We start from the raw sequence: 14,652 nt of genomic DNA on the forward strand, positions 1-14,652 counted from the left end.
GAAAGAAAGAAAGAAAGAAAGAAAGAAAGAAAGAAAGAAAGAAAGAAAGAAAGGAAGGAAGGAGAGCAAAGCTGTTTCTTCTTGAAGTTCACCCAAAGAGTTCTAAATGGTTCATGGGGTTAGGTCCTCAGAGAGCACAAGGAAAAGAGATGCCAGTGGGAGCCAGAGATGGGGGGAGGGGCACTTTATTAGCACTGAAGGTAGAGGTGTTGTCCACTCCAAATTAGATTGTCATTAATACTGATTGGGAATAAAGACAAGTTTTACCTGGTAGTCAGGTTCCAAGGTGAGCATGCTGGGACACCTTACTGTGTAGAAGCAAGTGTGCCTGGGGCAGGGAGGAGAAGACTTTCATCTGGGCACTGTTCTAAAGGAGCTACTGGAGGAGCTGACATATGAAGCCCTTCAACACTTGCCATCTTATCTACAGGACCAACATCCCACTCCATGATTAATTGCCACACAAGCCAAAGGTAACACACAACGAAGGGTACACATTTATGACATTTCTACTCTGAGAGTACTCAGTCATTCAGTGAGAATGTGTGACCCAAGGAGGCAGAGCCAAAAGAAGGGCTGTTCTAGGATCAGAGCAATTCAGGACAATTTCTAGAGTAGTAGGAATGAGGCAAGGATATCAGCAACCTTCTCCCAGGGATGCGTGGGGATAAAATGTAAGGGTTACCATTTATTGAAAAATTGTGAGGCGGGGGTGGGATGGGGCACTACTCAGTCAGATTACAAATGTGGGTATCATAATCTGCCTTCATGAAGGTTTCTGTTTGTTTGGTTTTTTGTTTTTGTTTGAGATAGGATTTCTCTGTGTAGCCCTGGCTGTCCTGGATCTCACTCTGCAGACCAGGCTGGCCTCGAACTCAGAAATCCACCTGCCTCTGCCTCCCAAGTGCTGGGATTAGAGGTGTGTGACACACTACCCGTCTCATAAAGGCATTCTTATTCCCATTTTATAGCTGGAAAGTCCAAAGCTCAAAAAAGTTAAATGCATTGATCAGGACCAAAACAAATGGAACTGAGGTTGAAAGTCAAGTCTTTCTAATTCAAAACTGTGTGGTGAATCCTCTCAGGTCTGCAGTTTTTCTTTCTGTTTGTATACCCTTACTAGCGAGCTTTATTGTCTAGTAGAATAACATTTAGATAATCTTGAACATGTGTAGGACACTCAAGTGGATCCATGAATCTTTTCCAAGGGTGATAAAGGGCCAGGCCAGAAAGCATCAAGTGTTCCCACTGATGAGAGCAGCCAGAGTCCTGTGCTGGCCTCGGAGTACAGAGAACTTGGGAAAGTAATCCTGGCTCCAAAGCTATAGCTAAAACTCAGGGAACTTGTAAAGCAGTACAGTCTAGTCCTGCATCCAGGCATAACACTAGTTCATGAACTTAACCAAGAGCCTACAGCATCCTTGAAGGTGGAGAGACAATGTAGCCTCTTTTCCATCGATGCCTGCCACTCAGCTGCATTCATCTAGTCTGTGGGGCTGACAGGCTGCACTGAACTCTGTCACTGAACCTCTTAGGAGGCCAATGCTCTATCCCATCCCTGTGCTTCGGGCTTCTCCCTCAATGGCTTCTTTCTTCCCTCTTTCCAGACAAGCATGCAGGTCCTTATTTGCACCACTGCCAAGTTGGACAATTTGGGGGTGGGGATGCCAGATTTTAAAGGAGAACTGCAAACAGAAATAAAGACAATACACCCCTTGTTTGCATACATGAAGTGCTGGAAAGAATGATAGATTCCAGAAGTTTTTTTTTATTTATTGTGTATGCATTTTGTACATGTTTTTGTGTGTGTTTATGTGGGGATAAGTGTGCTCACACACATGGAGGCCAAGAGTCAAAATTGAATGACATCTTTGATTGCTTCTCTACTTTGAATTTTTTTCAATATCTCTCAGTGGCCTGGAATTTACCAGTTAGGCTAAACTGGCTGACCACAAAAACCAAGGGATTCTTCTGTCTCTGTCTCCTCAGCATCTGGATTATAGATTCTCAGCTATATCTGGCTTTTTATGTGGCTGCTGGGGATCCAAAGTCACATGACAAGTATTTTACCAACCGAGCCATGTCCATAACTTCCAGAAGTCCTTAAAAGAAGGGCAAAGTGTGGTCTAGGCCAACTCTCCATGCCTTGTGGCCCTTAGAGAAAACTTGTGAAAGGAGATGAAAGGAGACAGCAAATTTGTGTTTGTGATGCCCAAAGTGGACAAAAGGACTCAAAATACAAGATATTCTGGAATTCAGTTCTCAGGAGCCACAGACCCTCTGTGTGCAGGCCATTAACATGGTGAAGAATCTCAGGCAGAAGAGATTCAAAACTCAGGGGGCATAGCAGGCAGAAACTCAGAGACATAAGGGGCTTACATTACCTCATGATGTAGGCAGCATCCGGGCCACTTTGAATCCTATTTGTCACAAGGATACCTGCCATATACCATTGAGATGGTAATGATGCCAATGTATCCTGAAAACCAAAAAGGAGTCTGGGAAATTTCACATGGAGATCTAATGGCATATGGAAGTTAATCAGTGGTTATACTTTCCTGAAAGAGAGACAGAAACACAAACAGCTCAGGTTAACGAGAGTGGGATAGATGGGCAGAAGTCATGCCAGTTAGGTGCAGGGACAAGGATATCTTCCAGGGTAGTGACTGCCAAGGCCACACACAGAGTCACATGGCTCTGGGTACAGGAACTACAGGTTTCCAGGGGAAATGAACGAGGAATCAGGCAGAGGTTATGGTTAACAGTGACAATCCTGGATAAGACTATAGCTCCAGCAGTAGAGTATATATTTAGGATGAACAAGGCCAAGTCTAATCTCTGATGCCATAAAAAGAAAGGCTGGAGAGACGTCTCAGTAGCTAAGAGCACCAGTTGTTCTTATAGAGGGCCCAGGTTTGGTTCCTGGCACCTACATGGATGCTTACAACCATCCACAGGCACCCTCGGGGATCTGATGACCTCTTCTAACATCTGTGGGGACCAGAAATGCATATGATGATGTACAAACATAAATGCAGGCAAGCTACTCATATAATAAGACAAATAAATCTTTAAAAAATATATACATATGCAAAGAAAAAGGGTAAAAATCCTGACATCTTGACTTTACATTGTATGTGTGATTTTGGAGAAGATACTTCAGTGGGCTGAGCCTCAGTGTTCACAAACTTTAATGAGACCAACACAGATAGTGACCTCTCCAAGGGAAGGTGGTGAGGATTAGCTGAGATGCTAGGGTGTTGCATTAGCATAAGTTGAGCATTAGAAGTAGTTAGTGCTTGGTGATCTGCCGTACACAGTCCAACGCCAGCATTCAACTCCTTAGTCCTCTTCACACATCAACAAATAGTTCACTACTGTCCTATACATGCATCTACATCCCAAAGCCTGAAGGACATGGTCACTTGAGACACTTTGGACAAGTGTTGAGATGTGGGCTTCCTGAATCCCATTTGGGCTAGAAGAATATGAGGCACATCTATACTTCATGCCTTCTGCCTCTGAAGTTGTGCCTACAAAACACCAAGGAGCAGAGAGTAATTCGCTCTCTGGATCACACCCAGAGGACTGTTGTTGGGTGCCAGTGTTCCTATCAGAATTGTAGCATTAACAATGGCCACAAGGGCATAAAGCCAGCCATGTTATCCAGGAAACCAGCAACATCAGCATAGCAATGTAAGCAGCTCCAGCCTTCCTTCACGTCTCCTTTTTTCTTCTCTTCTCTTTCCTCCAACACCAGTCTAGAACTCACTGTGCAGTGCAGGTTAACTTCACACTTGAGACCCACTTGCCTCATCCTCTGAGGGCTGGGATAACAGGTGCACTCCACCACACACCATTTACCAGCTAATTTTCCTGTGTACTTAACTATGTTCCAGACATCTTGCTGGCCTCTTGTCATGTTATTGTTAATTTAATCTTTTCCCAAGCCTACCATGATAGTGATACTATCCTGATCCCCACTTTTTAGATGAGGAGCTAGGGGGCTCAGATATTTAATAGCTTGCCCAAGGTCAACCTAGTGGGTGGTAATATCCAAATCCAGACCTAGAACCTTTCTGTTGACCAGTATTAATTTTGGCCACATAATGATGTCACAGGTAGCATATTACAAATTACTATTTTAATATCCTAAGCACTCACTCTAATAAAAAATATTAGGTATGTGGGGGTTTTGTGTGTTTGTTTGTTTGGATTTTTTTGAGCATGTTAGTTTTGAGTGTCCATAATTCAGAACTACTGAGACTTGTATCCTGGGTCAACTACTCTCTTCACAATAGACTCACATGGCAATCAGTGCTGAGATGGAGAAAGAGCCAGAGCAGTCTTGGATTCTGTGCCACTAACCATCTCCCTGTACTTCACGCACCAGCTAAATTGCCATGAACATTTCTTGAGCCAATAATTGGACCAATGAAAGAATTTGAGGACTACTCTCCAACCCTGTTCCACCCACAGCTCTGTCTAGGTAGGTACTAGAGGGAGGGAGAAGGTGGAGTCTACCATAGGGATGAGGTGGGGGTTAGAGTGAGGATGGGGCATTACAGGCTTTTCCCTGAAATATTTCCCCAGAAAATGATATGAATTTGGAGGTTCATGAGCACAGCAGGGCAGGAGTGAAGGAAGAATGGCTTGCTCTGTGGGAGGAAGGAGTGAATGCAAACAGAAGGCCCAGGGCCACCTGCAGGAGGACTGAGAGGCCTCTGAGGAGGGAGTGGAAGGGAGGAGAGCCAGCTGTGGCAGGAAGGGAAGGCGGGAACTGAGGGAGCCTGAGGTTCAGCCCGGTTCAGGCAGAGAGAGGGCAGCCCCACCGTATTTCTTGGCTGCTCCGTGGATGAAGGCAAGAAGGTTGAATGTATTACATTGGCCCCACCTCCTGAGCCTCTCTCTGAAGCTGCTGCATTGGCCACAAAAGGGTGAGATACAGAGACATAGTCTCTGCTCGCAGGAAGCTGTGGTTCCAGTAGCTGAGAGGTGAGGCAGAAGCCTGGGCAGGGTGCTCCGCACCTTCGTCGTCGTCTGCATTTTCCAGGTAAGCAAATGTTTATGTGGAAGCCAGAGGTAAAGGGCAAGGGTCTAAGCAGAGGAGGAGGCGGGAGGAGGCTGGAGTTGGCGAAAGCTGGAAGGAGTCCTGGGAGAGGAGCAGGAGCTGATGCAGGAGCAGGAACAAGCCCCAGGCCAGGCTTCTGAAGCATGTCTGGGAGAACTGGGGTCCGCACCAGGTCCACAGCTGGCTGACCGGTGTGGATGAAGCTCAGGAAGGGCTGTGTTCTCATGGCTGCAGAAGCAGTGCATCTGGAGAGAAGCTCCAGTCACACTGCCCTTTCAGTGTTCCTCTTCCTGACAAGGTATACTTGTGTAGACTTTGCCAGATAACCATACCCCAAGTCCCTGATCTCCTCTTATCCTTCTTCCTGGCTGAGAAAGAACAAAAGTCTTCAGCTTCTCTGGAAGGGAGAAGGCAGGGTGACTGTATTCAATGGGAATAGGGCTTGCCAGAAAAGGGATTCTCTGTCAGAAAAGGCAACTTGTCCTGAGAGTCCTGAGAAAGACAAGCTAGCAGAACCCTGCCTTGTGGCCTGAGGAGGTTTACTGGTGGCCCAGAGAACAGGAACAAGACACAGGCTACGGACAACAGGGCACATTATAGGTGACAAATGGATAAGGTGAATGTTCCACAGAATGGACCAAAAGGAATACATACTGCATGCTGTCACAGAGAGAAGATGAGATCTCAGGTATCTGTTTCATACAAAGCTAGCACTCCTTTGTTCCCCAGCTGGGGCACTCCAGACCTGACCCAGCATGCTAGTCATCTGGAGTTTGCTAGCAGTGTGTCTCTTCTGTGTGCTACAGATACACACATGTACATAGTTGCTCTCCAAGATCCAAAATGCTGAAAATATTCCAGATTTGCTTCCTGGTCTAAACATATACCAGCCATACTCTGACATGTTATGAGCTCAATGTGTCAAAAGGAATATCCGTGGGCTTTAGGACACAAAGGGGCATAAAATGCTGAACACAGGCAGGTCTACAATATGTCTCTGTCTAACTCACAGCTTCTGTATGCAAAGTAAGAAGGGAAGCTTCCTTGTACTCCACACACAGTCACTGGGCAGTAAGCAGGTAGGAGTGGGAGAGGACAGTTTAATAGGACAGGTACAGGACATACCAAGTACAAGACGTGTCCTCTCATTCCCACTGAGGTGGAGGCGGAAAGTGGTGCAGACAGTGAGAGAGTTCAGTGACAGTTACCGTTCTGTGACTAATATTCCTGGCCACCCGGAGCAACAGTCTGTACAGCATGCATCCTGACTCTCAGCCGGCCTTGGCCTCTTTCTCCTGCAGAGGGCAATCTGGGTCAATGAGCACAGGGAGGAGTCCAGTGCTGAGCCAGCACAGCCAAGGTTCCTTGGCCCAGCAAACACAAGGGGCTTTGATGCCTGCAGAGAGCAGCAGCTCTCCCTCTCCAGGATGCTGTGGCTGCTTTTGGCATAGCCTAACCCCAGGGTAAGTCTTGCTCTGGAGGCCACAGCTAAGAGGTAGTTGTGCTTGGGGTTCAACATACAGCCATGGAATTGGAGAAAAAACCCTGAGCTGGTGTCTGTGAGCTGGGTGGCCCTGGTCAGGCAGAAAAACCTCATTAAAGTTCAGGGTCCTGTCTGTAAGATGAAAGGAAAGATACAATAATAACAGCCTCTATCTGGAAGGTCTCTGGAAGGAATAAGTAAAAATGTGTCTGGGAAATAGCACAGTACCTGCCCAGAAAACGGAAAGTTGGGACTTACTGTATCTGACTGGCATCCGTAATACATTCCCTCAAAACTAAAGCAAGACCACCACACTGGCCAGTGACTAGTTCCTAGGCCTACCCCAAGGTCCTCAGTAGTTTCTCTCCTCGGAAGCCATTGACCCACACATACATTTCTTGTTAACTGACACTCTTCACTTTGTCTGCATCTTCAAGCTAAAGCAAAATTAAATTGAAAATAAAGCTCAGGTGGCTTCTACGTCTCCTGGCTTGCTGTCCAAACTTTACATCCATGCTTGCTATGCTTGGGGAGCATGTAGGTATGTGAGCCGTGGGGGTTCATATGGCCCACGTAGGGGAAGGTTAAACACTGAAGCTAAAGATGACCGTAGAGTATAAATTCCCATGTGTATTTAAAGTGAAGCATCTTAAACTCGAGGTAAGCATTCTTTTCTCCCTCAGTGTCTCTGTTTACTTTCCATGGGAGTCAGGGCCTTTTCATCCATTGCAAAGACCTTAAAGGCCTTGCTTAAGGAGACAGGTGGCTTGGGAACCTGTCTGCTGTCTTATGTTATCACCCCATTTTTCTGGGGGACCATTCTATGTTATTAGAAGAGGTGGCCTACACAGTTCAATGCCTGGGAGGCAGCCCTGATGCCCGTTACAGGATAACTCATTTGTCTTGTTGGCAGGGACATCAGGAGCTAACCTGGTTTTCCAACTGGAGGACACTGTGAGTATCTGAGATGTCTTAAAGTCTGTTTCTTACTGTTTCATCAAGCTCCCCAACCCCAGAGAACATCTGTTTTGCTAGCATTTGAGATGCAGGAACACAGCAAATCTCCCTATCTCCAATTGTCTCTGACAGTGCTCTCTATGGGCTTCTAGCAAGCAAGATTTTCAAAGGGAAGATGGGTGACTATGGCAGTTTCAGCCAGATCCAGAGCCTCCTTCATTCCATGATGGTCAACAATATGAACAAGGTACCTGGCATGGATATCAGTAGGAAACAGAGCCATATATCCTCTGGCTATGAAAGAGATTAAGTATGTTCACTGATGTTTGTTCCTCACCTCCCCCCTCCCTGCCTTCTGCAGGAGCTGTGAGCCAAGCAAAAGCTCTTTCTGGGAGGATCAGGCAATAGAAGTGGCACCATGGCACAGCTGGACTCCCAGGATGAGTGGACCAAGGTGTCCCTTGGTGGCATGATTCATGACACTCAGATGTTGAGTATGAACTTGGAGAGTGAAGAAGAGGATGGTAGGGAGGGTGGCTCCACAGGAACTCAGAACAACAGTGACTTGCAGTTTGACACTAAGTCCTGCAAAGAGGAAGAGAACTGGGCTGAATGCTTCCGTACTGAGCACGTGGAGCAGAAACTTGGGGAGATGCCTGGGAAGACCAACAACTGGGGGAAAAGGGGATCGAGGATCACCCAGACTCAAGACTCTCCCGGATTACAGGAGGCTCTCGGTGTCCCTTCCAGAAGTTTCTTACACAAGGTTCATACACAGTCTCTTAGGGACTCTGTGGGCAGTGATGGGGGCAAGAAGGCAAATAAAGATCCAGCCTCGGAAGCCCCGGCCAGCTTCTTGGACAGTGAAGGGTCTTTTGGGTCACAGAACAGTGCTGAAGCATCTTCCCTAGACAAGAACTCTCTGGAGCACTTTTCCAGGTCTGAGAGTACCCCAGATCAGACTTCAACCATTCCTGCCAGCCTGGCAGCAGGATTGATAAAAGCACAAAGCAGTAGAAAAGTCCAGGGCCAGGTGGGCCCAGAAGACAGCGGGCAGGAAGAGGAGGGTCCCGATAGGTGTGTTCAGGGCAGGCGGGCCTTCCAGAAGTCCAGCAAACTTCAGGTCCCTGTGGAACATCGTGGCGCCAAGCCCTATGTGTGCCAACTGTGTGGGAAGGCCTACTCCCATCGCAGCACGCTCCAGCAGCACAGGCGCCTACACACAGGCGAGCGGCCATACCGGTGTCCTTTCTGCGACAAGGCATACACTTGGTCCTCTGATCACCGCAAGCACATTCGCACCCACACTGGCGAGAAACCCTATGGGTGCCCGGACTGCGGGAGGGCTTTTGTGCGCTCATCCGATCTGCGCAAACACCAGCGCAACATGCACAGCAACGACAAGCCCTTCCCGTGCTCCCAGTGCGGCTTGACCTTCAACAGGCCACTGTCGCTGCTGCGCCACCAACGCACGCACCTGGGCGCCAAGCCCTTCCGCTGCTCGTCCTGCGGCCGCGAGTTCTCCGTGGCCAGCCGCATGGTGGAGCACCAGCGCGTGCACTCGGGCGAGCGGCCCTTCCCCTGCTCCACCTGCGGCAAGTGCTTCACCAAGTCCTCCAACCTGCACGAGCACCAGACGCTGCACACCGGCCAGAGGCCCTTCAAGTGCGCCGACTGCGGTGTAACCTTCGCGCAGCCCTCGCGTCTGCTGCGCCACCAGCGCATCCACACCGGCGAGAGGCCATTTCCTTGCGCCGAGTGCGGCCAGGCCTTCGCCCGTTCCTCCACCCTCAAGCGGCACCAGCAGATCCACTCTGGGGACAAGGACTTCCTCTGTGCGGAGTGCGGCAGGGCTTTCCGCATCGCGTCCGAGTTGGCACAGCACATCCGCACGCACAATGGGGAGAGGCCCTACCAGTGCGAGGGCTGCGGCCAGACATTTACCCGCTCCAACCACCTCCAAAGGCATCAAGCCAAGCATGACACCTGCAAGAAGGAGCCTGTCCCTTCCTCTTCCGATGAGTGAGAGCACCAGAGGCTTGCAGCCAAGGGAAGGGAAAGACACCCGCGACTTCACATCCTATTTTCCCCTCAAAGCTGTATTGCTAGCCAGGCTCACTGGTTACGCCCTCCACTCCCTGGTTTTTGGCCGTGGTCCTTGTACTCCATGTATTTGATGTATTGGGAAAATATGTAATCCCCAGGATAGTGTCCAGGTGTGCAGTTTCACACCGGTCTCCTGGTCTCCCGCTGCTCAGAGGCCAGGAGCAATTGGAAAAGGGTAAGACAAAGAATAGGGGCTGGCCAACGGTCGCATTCCTTAGGTAAGTTGATTTCAGTCAGGGAGAAGGTATAGAATTCTGTGCGAGCACTGTGCAAGAGTCCATGGGTACACTGATGAAAAAGGTCTATTTTCTTCTTTCCTCAAAGCCGTATCAAGGACTGAGAAAGCCACCTTTAGAGAAAGATTCGGTTTTGATTTTTATATAAAGAATCCTCAGAAATGATTCCTGTGATGGGCTTTTCCAAAGAACAAAGCCAACCTGGGGGTAACGCAAACCAAGCCAGACATCCTAACTTGTCACTTGACTGCTAAAATGACTTTAACCTTGAGGGAATGTCTCTGTGGGTTGGCTTTGAAGTACAGACTGCGAAAGTGGGGGGTTATGCTGCATCTGGGAAGCAGTGACTTCTGAAATTCAGAACAGCTTCGGCATCCAGAAAAGAGACCCAGTCCTCTTACCGGAGGATGTGGTAACTGGGCCTCACCTGGGTCTCACCCGTGAAGTTCACAGATGTCTGTTCTCTGCTGCTGCTAGTGTGATTTGTAGAGAAACAGTGGATTCCTTCAGATAAGCCACAGCACGGTTCATTTAAATCTTCCCTGGTCACTGTCCCTGATTTCGAGGAAATAAACTAAGGCACCCCTATGTCCAGGTGCCCATGAGCTTATTTGTATTTGTGTCAACGTTATTAAAATCATCCCTGAAAGTTTTGACACCTCATTATCACCCTCTAGTGAATTTATTTAAACAAAAAACAAAAACCTCTGTGCTCTCATGGTCATTCTTCAAAGTACTGACTCAGGCTCTGACTCGAAATATCAGTTGTTTGTGGCTTTGGACCTTGATGTTGAGGAATCTGTGGCTTCTCAGAACATTTGATGCTGACAGCCAAATGACACTTATATTCCTTCCAAAATGTGCCATATAGGAATTTCTATTTTTCAAAGTTTTTTTTTTGTGTGTGTGTTGTATTGGATGTGTATGTTGTATGCATGCGTGTGCGTGTGCTTGTGCGTGTGAATGCTTACTGGTCTAGACATCCCAGGCTACATTCACTAGCTATTCAGCACGAGCCTTTCAGTGGATGTAAGGGAAGACTGGTTGGGACCATTTTTTCTTAAAAGTGTGACTTGCTTATGCAATAGCTGGTGTATGCCCATGCAGAGTTGTCTTCTGCCAGTCTCCACCTTATCCTTTGAGATAGGGTCTGTCACTGAATCTAGGCTTCACCATCTCATGTGGGCTGGCTGTCCAGCAAGCCCGCAGGAGCTGCCTGTCTCCATCTTTCCTGAGTTGTGGTTTGCTGGTGTGTGCCGCCACACCTGGCTTTTATGTGGGGGATGGGAATCTACATTCAAGTTGTCATGCCTGCACGGCAAACTCTTTACCACTGAGCCATCTCTCCACTCCACCAATATATGAAGTTCTCTCAGAGTCCATTTGACTTGGATCCAGATAAATAGCATTCTCATGATACATGAGGCCAAAGAAAATAATACAGCCATGCTTTGTTTGACACAAACAAACTTTGTGAGCTACAAGCTTGAGGGTTTATATGCTAATTCCATTAGACATACCTGCATATCTAAATGATAGAGTTGGGTTTAGGTCATCCTTATCATTCACGCATCAAGTAACCTGAAGTTTAACTTCTGCAGCTAAGTGGTAGAAAGGGAGGGCAGAGTCATCACAACAACAGTGGGCAAGATCTGTGGCTGACACAATTAAACAGGCAGAGAAATCAGAAGAATTAATGTTTGACTGCAAACAGAATAAAGGCTAGCATGTAATTAGTAATATTTGAAGACTGATTATTCTCTGTACTTTTTGATGGTTGTTAGTAAAATTTTTACTGGTTAAAATTTTTTGGTTTGGCTTTATACTATCACAAGGTTTTACCTCAAGGATAATTCATGCTACATCTTCATAAAAGTCAGATTGGTTATTAACCTCTCGGCTTGCTGAATGCTGGCTTTGAGCACCAAGACAGGGTTGCAGTGCAGTATCTCGGTACTACTTTCATGTCGGCACACCTCTAAGGAAGTCAGAAAAACAGCATGTGCTAGATATCTTTAGTATTCTATACGATGTTTCTGAGATATAAGGGGGTAGATCAACAGGCTAAAAAGAAATTCATGAATTGTTCGGACCTTTTGCATAAGCAAGTCATGTTTTAAGAGAATTTGCCCTAACCAGTCTTCTCTTACAATCACTGAAAGGTGATGGATGTAGCCCAGGGATCCAGACCAGTTAAACATGTACAGATTGTAGTAACAGTTTAGGGAGCAGACTACAGAGAAGCGAGACAAACCAACCAGTTATGAGGAAACTTGACACAAATTCTGCTAAGTCGAGCCTGACATTCCAAGTGGGGGTAAATTGAAATATCTTTGGAGAATAATCAACGCTTGAAGACAAGTTATTCTGCTCACATGGTTGCTTCAAAGTAAGTTGGACCTTCACACCTCCACCCCCGGTTTCTATAAACATACCCTACATCACGGTAGACAAGCTCATCTTATTTTATTATTCAAAGTCAGGGCTGGGACTTCTTTGTTATAATAAAAATATAGTATTCACTTATATGTTTTCACTTAGTAAAATTTCACCTGATATAGTCACCAGAATCTACAGTAATCATGACTTGCATAATACAAGGGATAGGCAAGGCTTTACCCAGTGTCCTCAGAAATAGTCTGACATGTAGGAACTATTGCCAGTTGTGATGGTATACAGCAACAGGATGTAAAAATCGTAGACACAGATGCAGCGAGCACGAGTTTGAGGCCGGCTTGTGTAGAGAGATGATTCTGTGGTTAAACGTGTTCTTCAGTCTTCCAGAGGACTGGAGTTTAACTCCCAACATTAATAGCAACCAGCTCGCATCCTTCTTCAACTCCAGTTCCAGAAGATTTGATGTTTTTGTCTCTCTTCCATGACCATGTGCAAACATGGTATACATTCACACAGACACACACAGACAGATAACATGATAAAATAAGTACAAAACCTTTAATTTTAAAATATAATAGTGGTGTTTATGAATTCTATTTTCTTAAAAAAAAAGATAATGTAAGGAATGAAGACATTAAACTGCCCATGAACAGTGACTGGAAAGAAGCTGGCATAGCTGCTTCTGTTTGGTGTGGAAGAATAGTCTACAATTGTTGATGTCATGCATGTGTAACAGTTAGGCAAACATGTTTACACACACACACACACACACACACACACACACACACACGAGGAGTAAGGCAGTCATGATTGCAAAATAAAGTAAAAATTGGACCAGTGTACAGGAAATCATGGTTTCATTCAGGGGAGACTAAAAATAATCTGAGAACGAGTGTGGGACAGCTTGGTTTGGCAGATGTTCATCATTAGTTCTTGGGTAAAACTATTAAAGTGCTGGCCAGAAGGACTGCAAGGGAGCCAAAGGGATGGTTCCTTGAAAGCCCACCAATATTTTCTTGGCTAAAGAACCACTCCGTGCTGTGTAATGCACGAAGAAGCACACCAGGAATGAATTAGCTCTTGGTATCTACACACATTTTATAATGTCAATGCATGTGTATTGTAAAGCTATACGACTTTGCTATGACCAGAAAAGATCACTCAGTGGCTCCAAACAGACCTTTAAAATGTCTTGCTTAGAAGGAGGAGTGTGTGTTACAGACCAACCTAATTGCTAGAATACTAGAGTTGATGCCATTGCTAAAGTCAGTACCAGAATGAGAACTACAAACTCAATGACCTGTGAAAACATTGCGAGGATGGAATGACTCCTCAAACCAAAGAGGGTGTCTGTTTAACAGGAATACCTGTTTTTAATATTGATGGGTTTCTGTTCTTTCTGCATGAAAACACTCTGGTTCAATTTCCCCACCAAGCTAGGGTAATATTTTGTAGTCCTCGTTCCTCTTTGATTTTTTTTCCTTTTTTCCTCCTCTAACCTGCTCTCCTCTGTCTTCATTCAAATCAGTTTAGAATTTCATTGTCCTAAGAGTATCAGGAACTCAGTAGATTGGTTCATTGAATAGGTGGAGGCCCACCTACTACCTCTTGCCTCCAGCTCACCCCAGCTCACCCCAGATCTCCCCAATACACCCCCCTCAAAACCTTCATGCTGCCATCTCTGATGTTGCCACCTCCTTTGTTACCTATTTCATTACCCACTGGGTGCAATCAATGCCACACACACACAAACACACAGGTGTCCGGTCACCCACTGGAACATGAGCACTCTATCTAGAGCCATACTCCTGAAGAAGAATGACTCTCCTTCTCCCAGGAGTTCTAGAGGGTGGCATCTAATTCTATCTGTATGTACTATTGGAACTACATTGATTAGAAGACACACAACTGATAAATGCTACACAGTTGCTTGTTGGTAGAGAGAAATATACATTTGGGGACCACAAGAGACTTCTGTGCCAACTACTGTCCAAGATATTTAGGCTTCTCTACCAAAATGCCTATGAAAATGGATAAACCATTGGAATTAAACACAAGATTAACCTATTAAAAATTAACAAGTAAATCAGATTCATGTTCATAGTTGGAAGGACTCAGCACCTTTAACAACCATATCATTTGTTACTTATTACATGAAGTCGGTGTTGTTTCAGTCAAGACCTCACGATTAAGAGACCGTGAAAACCTAATTCCAAAGCTGATATGAGAAGGTTAGAGGCTGTGACTGGGTGAATAATTGAGAGACAGAAATATGAAAGTGAAACAAGAAGAGTGGCCTGACCCACAAGCAAAGCCCAGGAGGCCACAAATCATTTCAGAGTTATTGTTAATTTTGTATTGACATAGGGATGGACAAACCAGTTTTATAAAACAAACCAGAG

At 46.1% G+C, this 14,652-nt stretch overlaps 1 protein-coding gene across 1 annotated transcript; it reads left to right on the top strand.

Annotated features, from left to right (window-relative positions):
- The first annotated feature begins 7,929 nt into the window (after positions 1–7,929).
- On the top strand, positions 7,930–9,537 carry Znf648 (zinc finger protein 648). Its single transcript, XM_028775726.1, has one exon. The coding sequence runs from the start codon at positions 7,930–7,932 to the stop codon at positions 9,535–9,537; it is 1,608 nt and encodes a 535-aa protein (XP_028631559.1).
- Positions 9,538–14,652: the final 5,115 nt, after the last annotated feature.

Source organism: Grammomys surdaster, unplaced genomic scaffold (genome assembly GCF_004785775.1).
Source record: "Grammomys surdaster isolate TR1022 unplaced genomic scaffold, NIH_TR_1.0 259, whole genome shotgun sequence".
NCBI lineage: Eukaryota > Metazoa > Chordata > Mammalia > Rodentia > Muridae > Grammomys > Grammomys surdaster.

Bases quoted from the DNA above. Each gene is read 5' to 3' on its own strand.
- Znf648 (XM_028775726.1), top strand. From the start codon at position 7,930: ATGGCACAGCTGGACTCCCAGGATGAGTGGACCAAGGTGTCCCTTGGT.